General features: G+C 42.7%; 1 protein-coding gene across 4 annotated transcripts in view; it reads left to right on the forward strand.

Annotated features, from left to right (window-relative positions):
• The first annotated feature begins 7,187 nt into the window (after window positions 1–7,187).
• AFF2 (ALF transcription elongation factor 2) overlaps window positions 7,188–18,324 on the forward strand; it is a 334,526-nt gene continuing 323,389 nt past the window's right edge. For all 4 annotated transcript variants that reach the window (XM_051630068.1, XM_051630071.1, XM_051630069.1 and 1 more), the window contains exon 1: window positions 7,188–7,294. In XM_051630068.1, coding sequence (XP_051486028.1) covers window positions 7,248–7,294 — 47 coding nt within the window. In that variant the 5' untranslated portion in view covers window positions 7,188–7,247. The remainder of the gene's footprint in view (window positions 7,295–18,324) is intronic.

Raw genomic sequence — 18,324 nt, forward strand, 5'->3', positions numbered from 1 at the left:
CAGTTTTTCACTGGGGATAAAAAAAGAAAGTGTGAGCAGAATTGCACCCCAGGCCCAATGATGGGAGTAAATGGAATTCATACTACTTGATTTTTGGAAATAGAATTTAAGAGCATAAGTCATTTAACTACTTTTAAAGAATTTAGTCTGAGTAGAGCTGTACAGACACATGGTAAAAGTCCATGCCCCAGTGAGCTTAACAGCCCTCTTGGTTTCCCCCTGGCAATGCCATTATGCTCTGACCCTCTTGTGTAGGATGAAGGCCTCTGCCTCCTCCTCCTAATTATTTTAACAGACCTCTGGTTAGCACACAGAGCAAACCCTCTAGACTTTGCTGTCAGCACTACAATCTTTTCAAAGCTCACCTGGCAGGTTTCCCAGAAAAGCAAGACACAGTCGTTTAAGTTGGTTGCCAGGAAAAGGCTGAATAATGCTCATTCTAGCTATTTGTTTGGGATACTGGTTCTCACTTTATGAAATAAATATGCCAGACATTCATCTCTTGAATGAAAAGAAATTGCTGTAATGGTCTTGCACTGTTGTCGGCACAACCTTTCTGAGACCTCTCAAAGACCTTTGATGGACCATCTCAGATGCTCTAATCCTCATGCTATTTTTCCACGGACCATCAGTGTCGCTTGGTCTTCCAGGACTCAAAAGGAGGCATCTCTATCACTGTCTTGTAGGTGGGCCTAGATACCTTTTTCTGAAGGCAAAACTGTTTTCTGTTTCTTGTAAAAAGCTGAAGGGGTGGGAACACTCAAACCCACTAAGGTTCATGCAGTATTCTGTGCTTGCCAAAGAATGGCTGTGTGGGCTGGGGCTCTGAAGGTATATTGTGTATCATAGCATTTGTTACACCACAGCAGACTAGGATGTAATAAGCTTATAGGATCCACCCATGAATGGCCAAAGTGTCTGGATGATTTGCTGTGTCTGCCCACGGAAAACAGATGCTTCTGTTTTTGTCACAAGGCAGCCAGGAAGAAGCCTACTGACTCAAGTCTATCAGCCTCCCCTTTTACCAACAAAATGCTCCCCAAATCCAGTGAAATTAATCAAATTTGTGAACAAAAACTCCAGGTACCTTCAGCTGGGTACGCATTTGTGAAAATAGTGATCCTGCAGTTAAGTTGGCATAATTTATTAATGTTTTTTACGAGAAGAGAAAAAAATTGTCCCTCTTTATCAATCTCCTCTTGGGGGAGGTTGTCCTCTGACCTCTTCATTGCATATATGGAATATCTCATATATGTGGACACTATTTGCACTTTTTCATGCTTTGCATTTATCATCAAATTCCTTCGTTTGGTACTGGACATGTAGACAAATTCTCAAGCTGTTGCTTGGATTATATTTTCTTGGAATTAATCCGGAATGGCTACAAGATCTGCTCTCAACATACTTGTTAGAGATACCATGCTTGGATATTTGCAGATGACAGGAAAGACTGTTTTCCTAACATAGGTTGACCAGACAGTTGAGTTTGAAAGGGATGAACATAACAGAGTGATCTTGTAAGAATAACAAAAGAAAGGGGGAGAAAGAGAGAAGGAAGAAGAGTTCAACTCTTCTTGTCTGATGTTCCACCTCTGTGCTAATGCTACCTGCCATGTATTATTCTTTTTGTTTCCTTCATAAAAAGGAAGCTTTGCCTAGTCCTACATTTCTGCAAAGTGCATTAGAGAATATCATCATAAAAATCCCTGAAGAAAAGGCAGTACTTCAGCAGCTTATATATAGACATCATTGCTGTAAAGTGCCTCTGTCTTTTGAAAGCATCATGGCAGAGAGAAAGAAACTTGATGTGAAAGGCCTTTTTACCATGCTTTTGCACTTCAGTTTTCTGGCTGTGTTTGTGTTTCAAAGTTGGCATGGTAGTTTTGTTTTACACTGTGCATTTAGCTTTGGTTCCACTCATAAGGAACATAGATATTGTCATGCAATTGGTTAAAAAGCTACTACAGGGATTGCTTCTGTGTGCCAGGCTAGGAGAGGGGATGAGCCACGCTAAGGCTGTAAGCCTGGTTTGGTTAAAGGAAAGGGATTGCAACAGGTGGCCTCCTCTTTACCTGCTCACTTTGGCCCATCGTTTACAATCAGTTGGTAAGGAGGAAATAAAATTTTGTTCCTTAAATCTTAGAAAAAGATAGCCAGCTGCTCAAAGACCTGTAAAACAAAGTATTGGTCATAAACTTTAAAATGAGGAGGAAAAAAAAAAAAGAGGGGGAAAAAAAGGGAGGCTGATGGGATAAGAGCAAATGGTGATGATTCTAATTAATTAATTAAACATCTATTTGAATGTAAAATATTTTTTGTTCTTCATAGAGTCTTTGTACTTTTGATCACTGATGCTCTCCAAATTCCTAGCTGAGTGACCCTCCTTCTTGCTTTTTGCAATTGATTTGTGTCTGTTCTCTAATAGATCTCCTTTGATTACTTGTTTCTGAAAAGTGACTTTCATGGCTCTTGAATCTGGTGTCTGTCTTGCCTAGTTTTGGAGACATTTGGATATTTGATAGTGTTTCAAGAGTTGCATGGCTAATGTGCAGAGTGGCAGTAATAAATAGGCATCTCATTGTTATTGCCTTTTTTTACCTTGTGGGGGTTTTGTGTGTGTGTGTGTTTTCTGACAACAGCAAAACACGATGGTCAAGCTGTGCCTGGGTCAGGTCGGGTGGAGCAGTGTCACAGACTAAGCACTGCAACACTTCTAACATGATTGCTGGGTTAGCTGCCTTCTTCTCCTGAAATCATTAGTTTGTAACGTGTGTTAGGGAGGACTTTCTCACCACCCAAATAGCAGCCCTGGGGTGTTTGCTGACCTGTGGTGAGCACAGGGAGAGGTGCCAAGAGAGGGAGCTGGAATCCCCCATGACCAATCCACATCTGACTGTTGTGGACCCTTATGACAACCACTGGGAATCTTATATGAGCAGACTGTGATTGAACGTGGTGTGTCCGTGCAAGTAGCTGTGGACATGTGCTAACATGATATGTAAGAGCCTTGCCATTGTCAACTCTGATATAAAAAAAATACCAAATTACCATGTTAGCTAAAGAAGTCTAGAAGGACCTACTGAAGGCAGGATTACTCGGGAGTATGTGAAAACACTTTCCCTTCTCACAGGAAGAAAAATTTATCAATATATTTGAAAAAGTTATTATGGCATTAAATTATTCTTGTTTCATAAAATAGGAGTAACAACACTAATGAGAGAATAGCTCTGCACAGTTAAATAAATCACTCAGGCAGCACAGAGATGATAATTATAATTAAGATGGCAGGAAAATAAAGATTACCTATACATATGCACTTGAAACTGAGTAACAACATACTTTCAGCAACTAAAATTCTTAGGTAATTCCAAATGGAAAATTTATATGCACATTTCAATGGTGACTTTCTTCTGATACAGCAGCTTTAGGATACATAAGATTTATGTACTAATGCCCATGGCCTGTTCTCTTGGAGTTGTGCTAAATGTTTTTGTGTTACCTTCAAACAGATGCTAATGCTAACTTAATTTTCAATGTATTAATGTAATCTGTGGGCTTTATCTAGGGTTTGTTCTTTATACATGTTTAGTGTGGTATGAATGAGACACAGAAAGAAAAATCAATCATTGCTTCACAGAGAAATATGAACTCTGTTAGCTTCATTTTTCACACTGTGAAAATGACTTGACCTTCCTTTCCTCAGAAATCCAAACATCTCCAATCTGTATTCAACAGCATAGCTGGGCAAAAATTTTCCATTAACATTTTCTGGATAGAAAACTGTGATTTCTTTCTTGTTGTTTTGTGGAAAAATAGGGTTTTCTTTGGATCAAATGAAGTATTCTCAGCATAAAAGGTTTCAGTGCTGTCTCAAGGGTTGCAGTTAGTCACTTTTTGCTTCTGCAGCTATGCACTGCTGGCCTCAGTCTCTCTTGGCTTACCCACCATGGCCACTGTCCTGTCACTTCTCCTTCAGGAACAGGGACAACAGGGAGGCATGTGGTGACTGCACCTAGCTGCTGAGCCCTGCAGAGCACTGAAAGGGCCCTCATTTCCACTTCTTCACATCTTCCTCGCTGCCTTTGTGTCTTGCTTTCTGTATATGGCACATGTGTGCAAAGCCCTTAGGTAACAAAGCATGGGATGTATGTAGGTTTGAAAAGATGAGGCTAAGATGCCCCTTCCCTGCTTCAAACTTTGTACCCAGCCGTTTGCTGCTGAACTTGAATGAGCAGGTGGGAAATGCAACCCTTTTGGTGCAACCTCAGCAGCTCCCTTGGTGGTTCAGCCTTGTGCTTCCACCCATGGCTGCTCAGTCTCGACCGCAGCTGCAGCACCTGCCCCAGGGGGCCAGAGGCATTTGTGCCCTCATCAGAGGGGCACTGTGGCAGGCAGCCTCTTTCTCTAACCCTAAACAGCGACAACTGCCAAAGCCACCCACCAAGAACATCTGGCCAGAAAGCCACCTCTGGGGTTGTAGAGCAGGATGGGCAGGGAAAGGGCTGGCTGGCAGAGGGCGGGGGTGGGTAAAATGGCAACAGGACTCGTAGCCTGCAGCCTCGTCGGCAAAACTGGAGCCTGACTCGTGCTGAGCCAGCGTTCCCCTTTGTAGCAGGCTGTGGGGCCAGGCAGTGGTGAACAGGGCCAGGAGGCCTTGCTGATCTTGTTATCCCCGTCCTGAGCTGTTGCAGGTGCTGGGAACGGCAGTTGTATTTTCCACTGTAACTGCAAAACAGGTCACACCGAGGGCAGCTGAACTTTCTGTTCTGGCAGTTCGGGTAAATGAACCCTTTGCTATTTGAAGCCAGAGCTAGGACAGTCTCATGCTTGCACTTGCCCTTGAGCTGGATGTTTGCAGGGGCTGCTTGCTGCTGGCAGCCACGGGCTCGTACGGCCCGACGTGCTCCCCACAGCCCTCCCATCCTGTAGTCCCGGGCAGCTGGTAGCAGGCAGGGAGCTCAGCCAGCTCTTGCTCCAGCTAGTGTGCATTGGGGCCGTTTGGGGCCAAACGTGGCTGCTGACAGTGGCATGTCCTGCATCCCTGGGGACATGGGTGGGGAAGGCCCCCTCCCGCCAGCCCCCATGGCAGCTGACAGTGTGTCCAGGGCTGGGCCCCGATGGAGCCTTGGCTGGGTGTCTGCAGCTGTGTCTCTCAGGAGTGTTCTTGGTCATTTTGACACCTGACTGCAAAAAGCCAGTTCATGCAAAAAACTTTCTCATGCAGCTGAGGGCATGGGGGTTTGGGGAGAGCTCCAGGTGCCAAACATGTAACTTCTGAAGAGAGGGATGGTTGCTACTACTGCCTTTCATGGGAACAGCAGGTTTGCTGGCTCATACAGGATCTCCCACCCCTTATCTTTGCTAGAATGAGCTCTGTAAACCTTTTCAGGAACCATCTTGTGCAGTTTTGTTAATTAGTGAAGAACTGAAGAGTTTGCTTTAAGAGGAGCTTAGGCACTAATACATGGGGAGTGATTTTTCATTTTTTCTGCTGGGCAAGAGCAACTGCTGTTGCAGATGCTTTTGGTGCTGGGCTGGCCGGCTGGTGGCCACCAGACCTCACTCTGGAAACAGGAGAAGCAGAACTGCCAGCTCCTGCAAGTCCCAGCACAGAGTACTGTTAGTATGTTGTTAGTTGAGTTTAATGGGTCAAGCTCAAGATACCTAAAACAGGTGAGTTACTGAATGTAAGTGATTAGGTGACAGGCTAGGCTTTATTAATAGTAATTTAAAGAAAAAACAACCTCTGTACCTATTTCTGGAGAAAAGTTCTGAAAATGTGATCCCACCTCTCATGTTGGTTACAAGCATTGGCCACAAACTGTGATTTTGAAAGGGGCTTTTAAAGCCAACAACAACACGAAAATAACAAACAAGAGAGAGAGGGACCTGACTCACAGTATTTTAAAGCTTGAGGCCCAGTGCGTTTTGAATCTGCTTGTGGAGAAAACAGATGCTGGGGAGGAAATGCTGCGTGCACCTGCCTGCCCGCACCTGCCCGCCCGCACGGGCGCGGAGCGGCGGGGTCTGCCGGTGCCAGAGCAGCCCGGCCTGGGCCCCCTCCCTCCTGGGGGCCCACAAGACACACGATGCAAATGCAAATCTTGCAGTGGAGCCCAAGCTTAGATGAAGTCTGTCACGTTTGACTTGCGCTGGTAACGGTTTTACAGTTTTTCCTCAGGAATATTTTTAACCCAGTAGCATTTAGAAACCACTGTGTACTTCTTAGGAAGGAAAAAAAACGTGGCTTACATTAGCTGCTCTGCCACCGATCTACTTTATACTCTTGGATTTGTCTCTTAATTTTTAGGAATCTCTTAAAGATGCTTCTTTAGAGGGTTCACTGGAGCCTGGTTTCTGTGGTGGCAGACCTGGCTGCTGTGACCAGCTGCATGATGGGGCACGGCTGTAGAGATGGGACCTCAACAAAGCAAGGGTTGTTTCCATCTTCACCAACAAGTCCCTGAGATCCGATGTCGAGCAGGGAATTTCAGGGCGACTGGTCCTGTGGAAAACTCGAGTAAAAATTAACATAGCTTTGGTCTCGCCTTTGCGTTACTGGTGTCCACACTTGTTTGCTGAGAGGGTATGTGTATTTGGAAGTTTATATTTATAAAATGGATGTCCGTGCCCTGTCTCCGTGTCAGTGGGAGTCAGGTGTGTTCACGCGCAGGAGCTGGCTTTAGCAATTAAATTGTAGGTGCCTATTTTTTTTTCCCTACGCCCATCTCCTTCTCCCCATCCCCGAGCCCAACCAGGACGCTCTCAGATCACCCCGGGGCGCGGAGCCGCGCTGCCCCCCGCCCCATCCCCGCCGTTCCTCCTTTTTGGCAAAACTTCCCCGCGCACCCCCGGCGGGGGCCGCGAGGCTCCGCCGGATCCCGGCGCTGCTGCCGCGGCGGCTCCATGCCGCGGCTTCGGGCCGCCCCGGCTCCTCCCCTCGCGGTGTGCGAGTGTGTGTGTGAGTGTGTGTGCGTGCAGGGCCGCCGCCGCCGCCGTGCCCGCCTCTCCCAGCCAGGCAGCCGCGCCGCGCTGCTGGCGGCGGCCGGAGCGGGCGGCGGCGGCGGCGCTGGGCGAGCCCCGGGCGGCTCCGCGCGGCCCCGCGGCGGCCGCCGCTCCCCGCCGCTCCCCGCCGCTGCCCGTGCCGGCCGGGCAGCCCTCGCCGCGCCGGCTCGGCTCGGCTCTCCTCGGCTCGGCGCGGGGCGGGGAGGGGGCACCACTTCTCTGAGTCTCCCCACCAGATCGTTATGGACCTATTCGACTTTTTCAGGGACTGGGACTTAGAGCAGCAGTGGTAGGTTTTTTTGGGTGATGGGTTGTTTTTTTTTTTTTGGTTTGTTTGTTTTGGGTATTTTTTTCCCCCCTTGTCTCTCCACCCCTCTCCTAACAGCTGCCTCGTTCCTCTCCTCCCTGCTCGCTCCGCCGGTGCTTTAGCCTTTGTTGCGGGGCGAAGCGCCCGGTGCCCGCCGGGCGCCGCAGCCGGGGCGGCTCGGGCCACGCTCCGCGGCCGCGCTGCGGGCTCCGGCTGGCGGGGAGCACCCCGCGCTCCGCCGGCTGCGGGGGGCGAAGTTGGCCGGAGGGGGAGGAGAGGCAGGGGAAACGCTGAAATGTGCCGGGGTGCCGGCTGAAATAGCAAGAGCAAGCCTCCCTCCCCGAGCAGGGAAGCGGTGCGGAGAGGCGATGTGTTCCCCGGGATCGCGGCTTTGCTAATGTTGTGTTTACTGCTGTCACTGACAATATTCCTTTCACGGGGGGAAACGCAACTATAGTTTTGCTGTGTGGCACAGTTCAGCTGTAGCTCTGTTCGGTGCGGGGGCTTCTCTTGCTGTTTTCACTGGTTTCCAATTCTGGATGAAGCTTTATTGAAGTTAGTTTTGAAAGTGGGACGATCAGTCCCCTTGATACTGTAACAAGTCTTTTCCTCTCTGTTTCTTTCTTCCTTTTTTTGTGAGTAGGATTTTAGGTTTATGTTGCTCTGCAAATAGGTGCACACCTTAAAAAGGTCGGTGCATCCGTTTAAGTGTATTATAAACTTGTTACCAAAGTAAATGTTAAGGAATTTTCGGTGGATGACAAGTAGCTGGGAAAGTTAGATTTGGATAGGTATTAAGTAACTTCCCCGGCTGGTTAACGACCTTATGCTTATTCTTTGACTATTTCTATTCTGTGTTGTTTGTTTTTTTTTTTTTCTTTAATTTTCAACTTACCAAATAGAGTCACAATTCTTTAACTCTGCACGATGAAATTCAGTGGTTGGTTAATGCTTTGTTAAATGCTTTTAGTCTGGAACGCACTTTGCCAAGAAAGAAAAAGACTAAAATACTGTATTTTGTGATACTAATCTCTAAATGTCACATAGATGATATGTGTGTGTGCATGTGCGTTTGGACCTCGCGTTTTGCAAAGGGTTCACTGTACTTTGTTGATAATACAAAGGCATGTCTACCAAACAGATAATGTATTTAGTTAATAACTATAATTTTGCTAAACGGGGTCTAACAGCTATGGTTGCAAATCCAAGATAACCAGAATCAAATACCTGTCATGTTCTATTTTACAGCAATTTGGAGTAAATCCTTGGAACTGTAAATTACACGATATCAATATTAATCTCTAAGCAGGCGTTTTGGATCCTGTGCGTTCTTTATCAGCTCTGCATAAACCATCCTATTACATCTTTGAATAACAATGCTGTTGTTATTTAAAAGTAATAATCTCAATAAAATTAGTGCTCAATTAAATATTATGCTTCTACCACGCTATCTTTACTCTGCTACACTAATTTATTTTGCAGACAGCTGATAACCACCGTATTGCTAATCAAATAATATTTGCATACAATTTGCCTAATTTATAGTGTGGGTAACATCATTAGTTTAAAAAAAAGCTCTTAGAACCCAGTATGTGGGTGCAGTTCAAATACTAAGCACACTATAGGTATTGAGTTCTAATATTTGCTTAATAACTTACTTTCATTTGACTCTGGTTTAATGTGCATTTAGAAGTGTGCATCAGAAAGAAGGAAACTCTTGTGCCTCTGTTTTTCCATAAAATATGGACATATTGCTACTTGTTCTAGAAATTCCATTTGCTTGCCTTTGTACAGTGAAATTTGTTGGTTCTAGTGTTTTCAGGGTCCCTGACAAAAGAAGATACTTTGGCAGTTTCAAAGTGTTTGATACCTACACAAACTCTCTACATGGCATAGGCGTTCACACGCAATTGCTTATTGCAGAGGTCATGTTAGATATAGCTTTTAAGAATCAATTTAGTATATGCAAGTGCACATATATATATAATGTAGGTACATAATCTGTATGCATACACAAACATTGTATGTGTTTTACTGTACCTGTGAAGATTTCTGTCTCTGACAAGTTGTTGTGTTGCTTAAGGAGAGCTGAATTTAGCTCATCTTTCTATAAAAACTTGCACGTGTATGTATGAAATATTTTATACATGCATCATCTCTACCGACCCAGAAGTATGCAGGCTCACCCATTAGGATTTGTTAATTTTGGTCCATGTATACAATCTGGTATGGTTATGTCATATTATTTATCTGTAAGTATGTATATAACATGATGCGTGAGTTGCTGCTTCTTATTTTCAAACTGTCCTTCCTTCCGTCTATAAGCTGGCCTTTGTAAAACGTGTTTCACAAGCATTTATAGGGCAATTAGAGACCCTCTTCTGCATTCCTTGCAAACCCCAAACTTCTGCTAATCTGTGCTGCAATCATCAAGAAGGCAAGCTCAGGCCTACAGCGTCTGTGTGGGTGTTTGTATGTATTATCTGTGTGCAAAGTACAACAGAAACATAGCTGGAGAAACATACATATAAAAATAGTTATAGCTTGGGCAGAGATTGTTTATTTTTTTAGCTGACAAAAAGGTAGCACTTTCCTTGCATTGGCATTATGTCAGGAAATGGCTCCACAAAAGTCTTGGGCTAATGGGAAGGATACAGTTAATTTTATCTCTCCTCCAATGGAGATACGTCTGTGTCAACTTGAAACTTATTTTGTCAAGAACTGTCAGAGTTACAGCATGTGTTGCCACTACATGTGATCTTAAATTCTCACCTGGTGTTCTGGATGATTAGTGGGGGCTTTGTCTTGATAGAAATTGGAGAATCAGCCCTTTAGCTTCTCATATTAGGGGATATCACAGTGATATAAGAATGAGGTGTTTCACTGAGCCTTCATCAACAGTATGATTGGGAGGGTAGCTGAGGGTTGGTGTGGGAATTTTTGTTAGCGCTGGGGAAAATGTGTAAAATAAGGCCACAGATATCCTAGTGGCTGTTTTGCCAGACTTGAAAATCTGAAAAAACCCCACTCATACAATTTAAATGAATCTAAACTCTGGCTGAGGTGACAGGGCCAAAGCTAAAGTCTGCTATGATTCCTGGATGAATAAAAAACGTTCACCTGGGTTTGCATTTGATATGAGCTATTCTATGAGGAAAAAAGGAAGGGAGATGGATATAATGAAAAGCTTGAATGCCTGTGTGCACCAAGGGGACCACTTGCTGTTAAAAATCAAATTTCATCTTTTAAATCACTTTCCACGCTTGTCTGTGGTAACCAAGTAAATGAAATCTTGAAGTGTCCTGGGACCATGTGGCTAGATTTGAACCTGCTTACAGAGTAAGGTGGTGCCATTAATCAGCAGCTAGGAAACAACAAAACCCAACAGAAACTCAACCACCCCAGAACACACAGCTCTTCACTAACACAAAGGTGGAGAGAGATTAATTGTTTATGTTACATTTATTGTTGTTGGTATTGATAGCTTTTAAGACCTGCAATCTTTAAAAAAGTGGAAGTCGAGAAAATGCTTAGCAGGAAACTGCATATTGAGGCTTACAAGATAAAACCTGGCAGAGGGAAGCAAGATCAGCAGGTAAGAGTATTGTTGTAGCTGTGTGGTTGAGGTGGGGAAGACTGCTCGCTGCAGAGAAACCAGCCTCTTGGGTTTTTTTATTTTTTTATACTATGTATCACAAGTAGCCTAATTACAGCAAAACCAGCAAACAGCCAGTTATACAGGAAGAGGCTTAAACTCACTAAACTGTTATATAAATAGAAAGTTCAAAGGTCTGTTTGTGGCTGACAGAGCTGAGAACAGGCCATCTGTGGGCCAGGTTCCTCTCCTGTGTGAATGCAAAAGCACACTATGTGCCACAGCAGCATGTTCTTTCCCTGTAGTCCTCAACCTGGAGGGAGTGATCCTGCTCTCCAGACAAAGGTGAACTGTTTCAGTTCCAGCCTTGGGTATTTGCACCCCTTCACCCACCTTCCCCCTTCCCTCTTTGCCTTTGTGCCTCTGCTGAAGACCTCAGTCACTGTTCTTTCACCAAGATCTGTAATAGCTTGCTAAATGAAAAGTCTTCTGAATGTGGAAGCAGTGTTGTTTCTGATGGGAACGTGTTAAATAGAGTAGATAGGCTCTTTGGGAATTAGATTGATTTTGTTTTGTTTGTTTTGTGGGGTTTTTTGATGGTGAGAACATTAGTGTAGGAGAAAGTCACATCTTGAATGGATTTCTGTAAGATTTTTCTCCCGCTCCCTTTCTTTTCCTGAAGAAATATTACAGTTGAATTGCAGTTACTTTTTGGATTTATATTACAGGCATCCCCGAGTAATTATTTGAAAACGTTTCATTTTCAATTTGCTTTGAAAGTGTAAATGGATGGATTGTGTGGCTGCTGGTGGGTGGGTGAGAGGGATTAGACGTTGTCAAAACAAGCAGCTGAATGTGACCAAAAATAGTCTTGGGCCAAAACCTGTACTTGAAGAACATCCTGATTTAGTAATTCCTCCCTGGCTGATATTGAACTCCATGGAGTGTAAATCTTAAAAGAATTTGGCCATTTGCAAACATTAAGCTCACATCTATCCTGTGAGGCAAAATTACTATCAGTTTAACAGCATTCAAATTGTTTTCCTAATGATTCATTCAAGAATTTAATGACTTTTAAAATATACAAATTGGGATGAAGAGTAGATACTTCAGATACTGTTCAGCTGTTCTGAACCCAGGCAGAACTTCAGAGCATTTAAGCACTTTGTATGTGGATGCCAATTACATTGTTTGGAATTTTCTTTTTCAGTAAAAAATGGTGTTATGTTGCAGGTTCTTCAGTCAAACAGAATTATTTCTTTTGTCTGACAAGACTGTCACTGCAACCTGGAATTTGACTAAATAAGGGGAAAATGTCACTCTCTATAAAGTGTTAAGTTAAATAAATATACTAAATTATCTGTGAAAAAAATGGATGGACACCCCTGGTCTTTTTGAGCTTTTTAGGACTGAGATCGTATGCTTTGCTGTTGTGGGAGGTGTGTTGTGATTCTGCTTGTGTTATGAGCACCAAATTCTGTTTTTAACCAAGTTAAGCAAAAATTCCCATCAAGCAAGATGGGGCGAAATTGGCTTTAAGACTTAGAAAAAGCATGTGGGCCTTAATATAGCAGGGCTAATAGGCAGGTATGTAGTTTTAAGCACACAAGCAGCCCTATTGAATCAACTTGGATTTCAAGTTAATTTTTTTTGAACTGGGTTCTTGATCACTCTGAAAATGCTCAGTGTATTTTACTGATGACTAAACCCCAGTTCTCCATGTATTTGGTAATGGAAACTGATGTTATTTCTGACTGTGTAGCACACACCATTTGCCTGAAATCCATCAGCAGTTTTACACAATTGCACAAATAACTGGGCAGCCAGAAAGAATGCAAATATTAAATCTCATTAAAAAAACTAAATCTAGAAGAATTGCAGGAAGCATTTAATACACCGAACCCATGAAGTATGTGGAATAAGCATGTAAACAGATAGATCCCATCCTGTATTTCTCTGATGCTTTTAGTCTGAGTTAATGGAGTTTTTCTTGTGTAGAGGACTTGAAGGATTGGGCTCCTGAATGCTTGTTAAATGTATGTAATCAATAAATGCCATAAAGTACCTCTGAAAGTCTTCCTCCAGCTTGGACCTGAGCCACTAGCCAGTGATGTCAGTGGAGGTGCTCCCAATTGACTTCAGAGACTACTGAATTTGACCGTGTTTTGGCCAAAACAGTCTTCATGAAACGTGAAGCAACTCTCTAATGACCAGGATCAGCAAGGTACTTTGGACACACCTATTACTGTGCATGTGGAAGAACTCCACAGAACCCAGTTCTGAACCTAATTCAAATTTACTGCCTTTCTTTTGACAAGAAAGACAAGAAAAATGGAGAGGAAAGCTTGAATCTTTTATCTTGGTTGCAGTTAACAGAATGGACTTTATAAAGCCATCAAACAACTACTAACACTGAAAACTGAAATTGTGCCACAACTTTGGGTTTTGCAATGTTATGAATTCTTCCTTAAGCCTTGAAAAAGAAGACAGTAAATCCAGTAATATGTCAAGTTAGTATAACCTTCCAGGCCACTCATAAGATAATGTAGTCAGGAAGTCACAACAGTGACTCCAAATTACAGCTCTTTCTTCCGTTTATTGTTACTCAATGTTCTATATCGATGCTTTGTAATCAAAATATTTGTTTAAGTTGCTCTAATAGCTTTGGTCAGAGGTCAAAAGGTGCCTTACTCCAGACTAATAGACAACTGTAGAGATAAAAAATGAGAGTAAGGATGACAATGTGCATGTCAGTAGCTTTCAAACTCCATTTTAAATAATTTCGAATGATACAGTTGTTTGACCAAAGATCCTCACACAGAGCATGTGATACTTAATCTGCATTTGTGAGTGAAGATTTTTGGGAAAATGAGCTGGGGATTTTGTTTTCAATAACTCTGTACTGGAGCCAAGTCTCTCAAAACTTGAAAATAATTGCATATTGCTTCTGATTTTCAAAACTGCTGTTGAATGTGGTCAGTGCATTGGGTTTACAAGGTTGGGCTTGTAGTGCTGAAAAAATAAGATGAAACTAGAGATCTGAGGTAAGAGAATAAATCAAAACTTCCTGCTGTAAACTTCCCAGCTGTTACAAGCTGTTTTATCATGAAAGGACAGTTTTTCAACTTGTACGTAGCAGATCCACACCATAAATTATTATGACTTTTAAACAAAGGTCTACTCTAGTCAGTAGTCTCTTCTTCTGTAAAACTTTATATCACATTTTAATGACATTTTATGAATGTGTTCAAATGAAGTCACCAAGAGAAAAAACCTTTTGCTTATGTAATTTTTCCTTTATGTGACCTTAACAGTTACTGTGTCTTTTTAGTGGAGATTATCCGTGAGTCCTTATTCCAGATGATTTGAGATGGTTAGGTTTAAGGGGAGTTGGAGATGATACCACAACTGGAAGCTGATTTTCCTTGTAGGTGACAGAGTGTGGGGGAGTGCCATTTACTACGTACAATGCGTAAGTCTTGTTTAGTGAGGAGCTGTAGTCAGCAGTTCAGTTTCCTGACTCAGATGGTGCTACCAGTTATAGTAAGACATGAATAGCCCACTCATAATTCTATGTTTTTATAGGGATGGGGTATTAACAACCAGCAAAGAAGAAAACGAGAGAGCACCAAGTTAAAAATCTCTCAGTTGTTCCTTTGACAAGTATTGTAATAGCTATTTTTGTATCTCTGTGGGTGTACTTGGTGGTGTGGATTAAGTAAATTCTGTAGCTCTGCATAGCTTTCAGTGCCTGGGGCTCAAACCTGCAGATGTCTTAGTACTGAAACTAGTGCTTTTTCCTCATGGTACTTTTTATAGACTGTCAGGATAAACTACAGTCAGGATTTGACTGTAGTTTAAAGGTTTTCTTCGTGGTCATTCAAGTGTAGGCTCTTACGGATAAGTGATAGTATCTGCATCCTACAAAGCAGTAGACACCTAAAAGTAAGATGAGGTAAAAATGGAGCAGTACTTGGTGGCATGAGATCTGTGCTGAGAAGCTTGCTTCACAACAGAATGTTTTTAATTTTAAAATATTTTTAGGCCTGAAGGTAACAATCCATTATGTAAGTCTGCTTGTTCTTTTTTCATCCTTTACTGTATCACTGGTTTAGGTCAAGATTTCACTTGTGAGGGGAAAAAAGCAAACAACTGTCAGTAGAGAAAGCAAATGCAAAGCTTTAAATATAAAATCAGGAAATATGAAAGGTCATTATGTTTGCCAGTTCCCATTTATCTTCAGCCTCATATCTTGAGGGAAGCTGTGGTCCTGCAGTAATACTGTGCTTAGGTGAGTCTGTTTCTCTGCTGCTGTCAGTTGCTATGCTTATGTTTGAGAATGTAATGTTAGACTTGGAAAAATATATACCTGTTGTTTATGGACCTCTTTGCATAGATGCCAGTGTGAGAGATTATTTCAGGGGGCTTAGTTTCAGAAGGTTGCCCACTTTTTCAGTCACTGTCCTGAACTCCCAGGTGAGACATCCATAGCTTGGGGTAGCCAATTCATGTATAAAAACTTGGAGCTGCTCTTTCAAATGTGTGGGTGATTTTTCTTCCAGTTTCTTTCCTGTAGAACAATAGAGTGACATTCTTCCTGGTGTTTTCTATGAAGAGTAATGATGAGGAATTATCTTCTCTGTCTACAAGTGTTTAAAAACTCATTAGTTAGGGTCTATGAAAGAATTCCAATAGAAGTCACTGGGTGTGGTGAAGTTGATTGTAATGGGAAGCGGACTGGGCCTTGGGGCTGGTGGTCAGCAGGGAGGCAGAGCTGTAAAGAATGCTGTGCATATGCTATAGTAAGCATTTTCATAGATGATCTCTGTGGGAGAGGACAATGGCTTTGGAGCTCATATTTACTCAAAAAGCAGCCCTTTGATTTTCATGGCTTTATGCTTCATTTGACATTGGAAGGCCCATTTGTCTTCACCAAGCCTTTGAAGAGGGATAGGTGAAGGGATTGAGGCATTGGCCAGTGGCTGAGGGTAGCAGTTGCTTGGAGAAGAAGCTAAGTTGCCTTGCTTTTTGGGGTAATGCTTGGCAGAGTTGCTGCCATCCTTTTAAGTTTGCTGAGTCAAGGTGCATATATATTTAGGAATAGAGCATGGATTCTCTTACTGGCTCTGCCACTGGCTGCTTTACTGCCTTTGGAAAGCCACTGTGTGTTAGAGTGGGATAATGATATGTACGTCTTTGATAATTTACCTTTTTTTTTTTTCCTCTCAAGTGGAGATCATGAGACAGAGGGCCAGCTGGGTAGTTACCTTTAGCTGGTGTTTCTGTTCAAATTTTTGTACTCCTAGGGGTCAGCTGGGTACTGCTTTTGACATTTTCTCTGCTCTGAACTTCAGTCTAGCTATATAGTTCTCCACTAGCTTGCTTGCACTGCATTACCTACAGGAAGGGCAGAGCTGACGCAGATGGTCTGTGGCATAGTTTAGGCATCGAGATCCTGTGTTGGATGCACCTTTTGTTCTGATGATATCAGACACGTTTAGAAAAATAGGGTGATATTTCTGGCCACAGACCTTATCAAGCAACGCTGATTTATGTCTCTCTGCTTTACTACCTTTTGTAAAGTGAGAAGAATAACATCTCAACATTTTTATTGGTAGACTGAGGCGTTTTGCAAAGAGGTAATTGTCATTACCCCTTCTCATACACAGCGGAACAGGAGAGGAGCAGAGTGACTTGCAGAAGGACTTGGTGTTGGTCAGGACTGCTGGCAGCTGAGTTCCAGTTCACTGCTTGCCCACTCTGATGGGTATATTTTCCTATTCCACAGGGGTGTGATGAGGTTAAATCCTGTAATGTTTATGAATGTTTATGGTGATAGAGCAAGACAGGAACCTCGGCAGATATATTAGTAGGGGAAAGGCAAGCCCATAAAGCAAAATGGTAGGATTTGGGCAGAACGTATCTGCAAGAAAAGGTGATCAAAGCAGAGAAACTCTTTCCAAGGGGAGAGTTTATTTACAGTGTGCATATTTGATATAATTTACAGCAGTACAGTGATGGCCATGGACCCTTTGGAGAAAGAATCGTCTTGTTACTCCAGAAGACTTGTCATTCCCTGGGTCTCACAGCAAAGCTTTGTAGCTTTTTTAAGCTGTAGCTTAAGTAAGTGTCACGTCTCGGATGCTTCACTGAATAGTACATCCACACTTTTTCAGAAGAATTGTTGCTCTTTGAGCCAGCTGCCTTTGTTTCTAGCAGACCACTGCTTTGTTGGTTAACCCTGGGCATGAGTTTTCTTCCCATATGTTATTAGACCGAACATATTTTCTGTTTATACCACTTGAGGATACAAATTACTGCACTGGGTTTAGCAAGCACTGGGAAGAGTGCATCTTTGTCATGTTAAAAAAAAAATAAAATAGAGGCCAGATTTTATTTGAAGGTCCTTTCTTTCAAGGTTCAAAAAGAAAAAAAAAAGCAAAAAATGTGTTGGCTCAAATGTGGTTTACTCTAGATTATGTTGGAATTTGGTTCTGAAATTAACAATTTGCTTTTGAAGAAGGGAATAAATTTTGATGAAGTACTGTGTATAATTTTAAGGCAATGAGGGAGATTATTAGTAGCATCCATACCTAGAAATACTGTCTTTGTGACTTTGGTAGTTGTCTGTGGTCCAGTGAAGTTGCGCTAGAGGGCTGAGCCAAAGGCTACTGCAGCTGGTTGAAGCTTTTAATTGCCTTAGTAAACTCTAAAACATACTTAACCAGAACATCCTTTGCTTTCTCACTCAATTTCTGGAGAAGATGACCTTTACCTACTCAGTGGTAGAGTGCCAGAAACGTTATGCAATCTGTTGGAATATTTTTGTTACTGCTCAGTCTTTCCTTCTCTTTAAAGAGCCCTTGCCCAAACTCACTGTTCTTTAATGTGCACATGGAGGGGTCACAAGCAAGGGAACATAATTAAAGAGGGTTTTGATATTTGTGTAGGAAAACACCTGTGTGCTTGTTCAAAATCATACAGCCCCATCAAAAGGACATTGGGCACATTTGGATTGTAGACCATGACTAGGTGTTACCCTCATCAGGGTAATAAATAATACACTTTCCTGTCACTTCACTCTGCCTGGTTCTTTCCCCATTATCCAAGTCAAGCTGTTGTGTGAGAATTTTGCCTGGTTGTTGACTGCTCATGAATCTTGCAGCACATGACATGCAGACATGTAACAAACATGACTAGAAACTGCATAAAATACACAGAGAGAACACAGAAGTCATATGTTTGAAACCATATGAGAGCCTCACACATAACCTGATATCTAGAAGGCTTTCTTTTATCCTGCATGTGCTTAACCAAGGGTATTCTGCTAGCTCCAGTTGAACCAGATCAGGGTTATTTTAGATTTTGTAATGGTTCCTTCTTGTGTAAACTCGCACAATCTGCCTGCAAATTCAAC

This window comes from Apus apus, chromosome 12, assembly GCF_020740795.1.
Source record: "Apus apus isolate bApuApu2 chromosome 12, bApuApu2.pri.cur, whole genome shotgun sequence".
NCBI lineage: Eukaryota > Metazoa > Chordata > Aves > Apodiformes > Apodidae > Apus > Apus apus.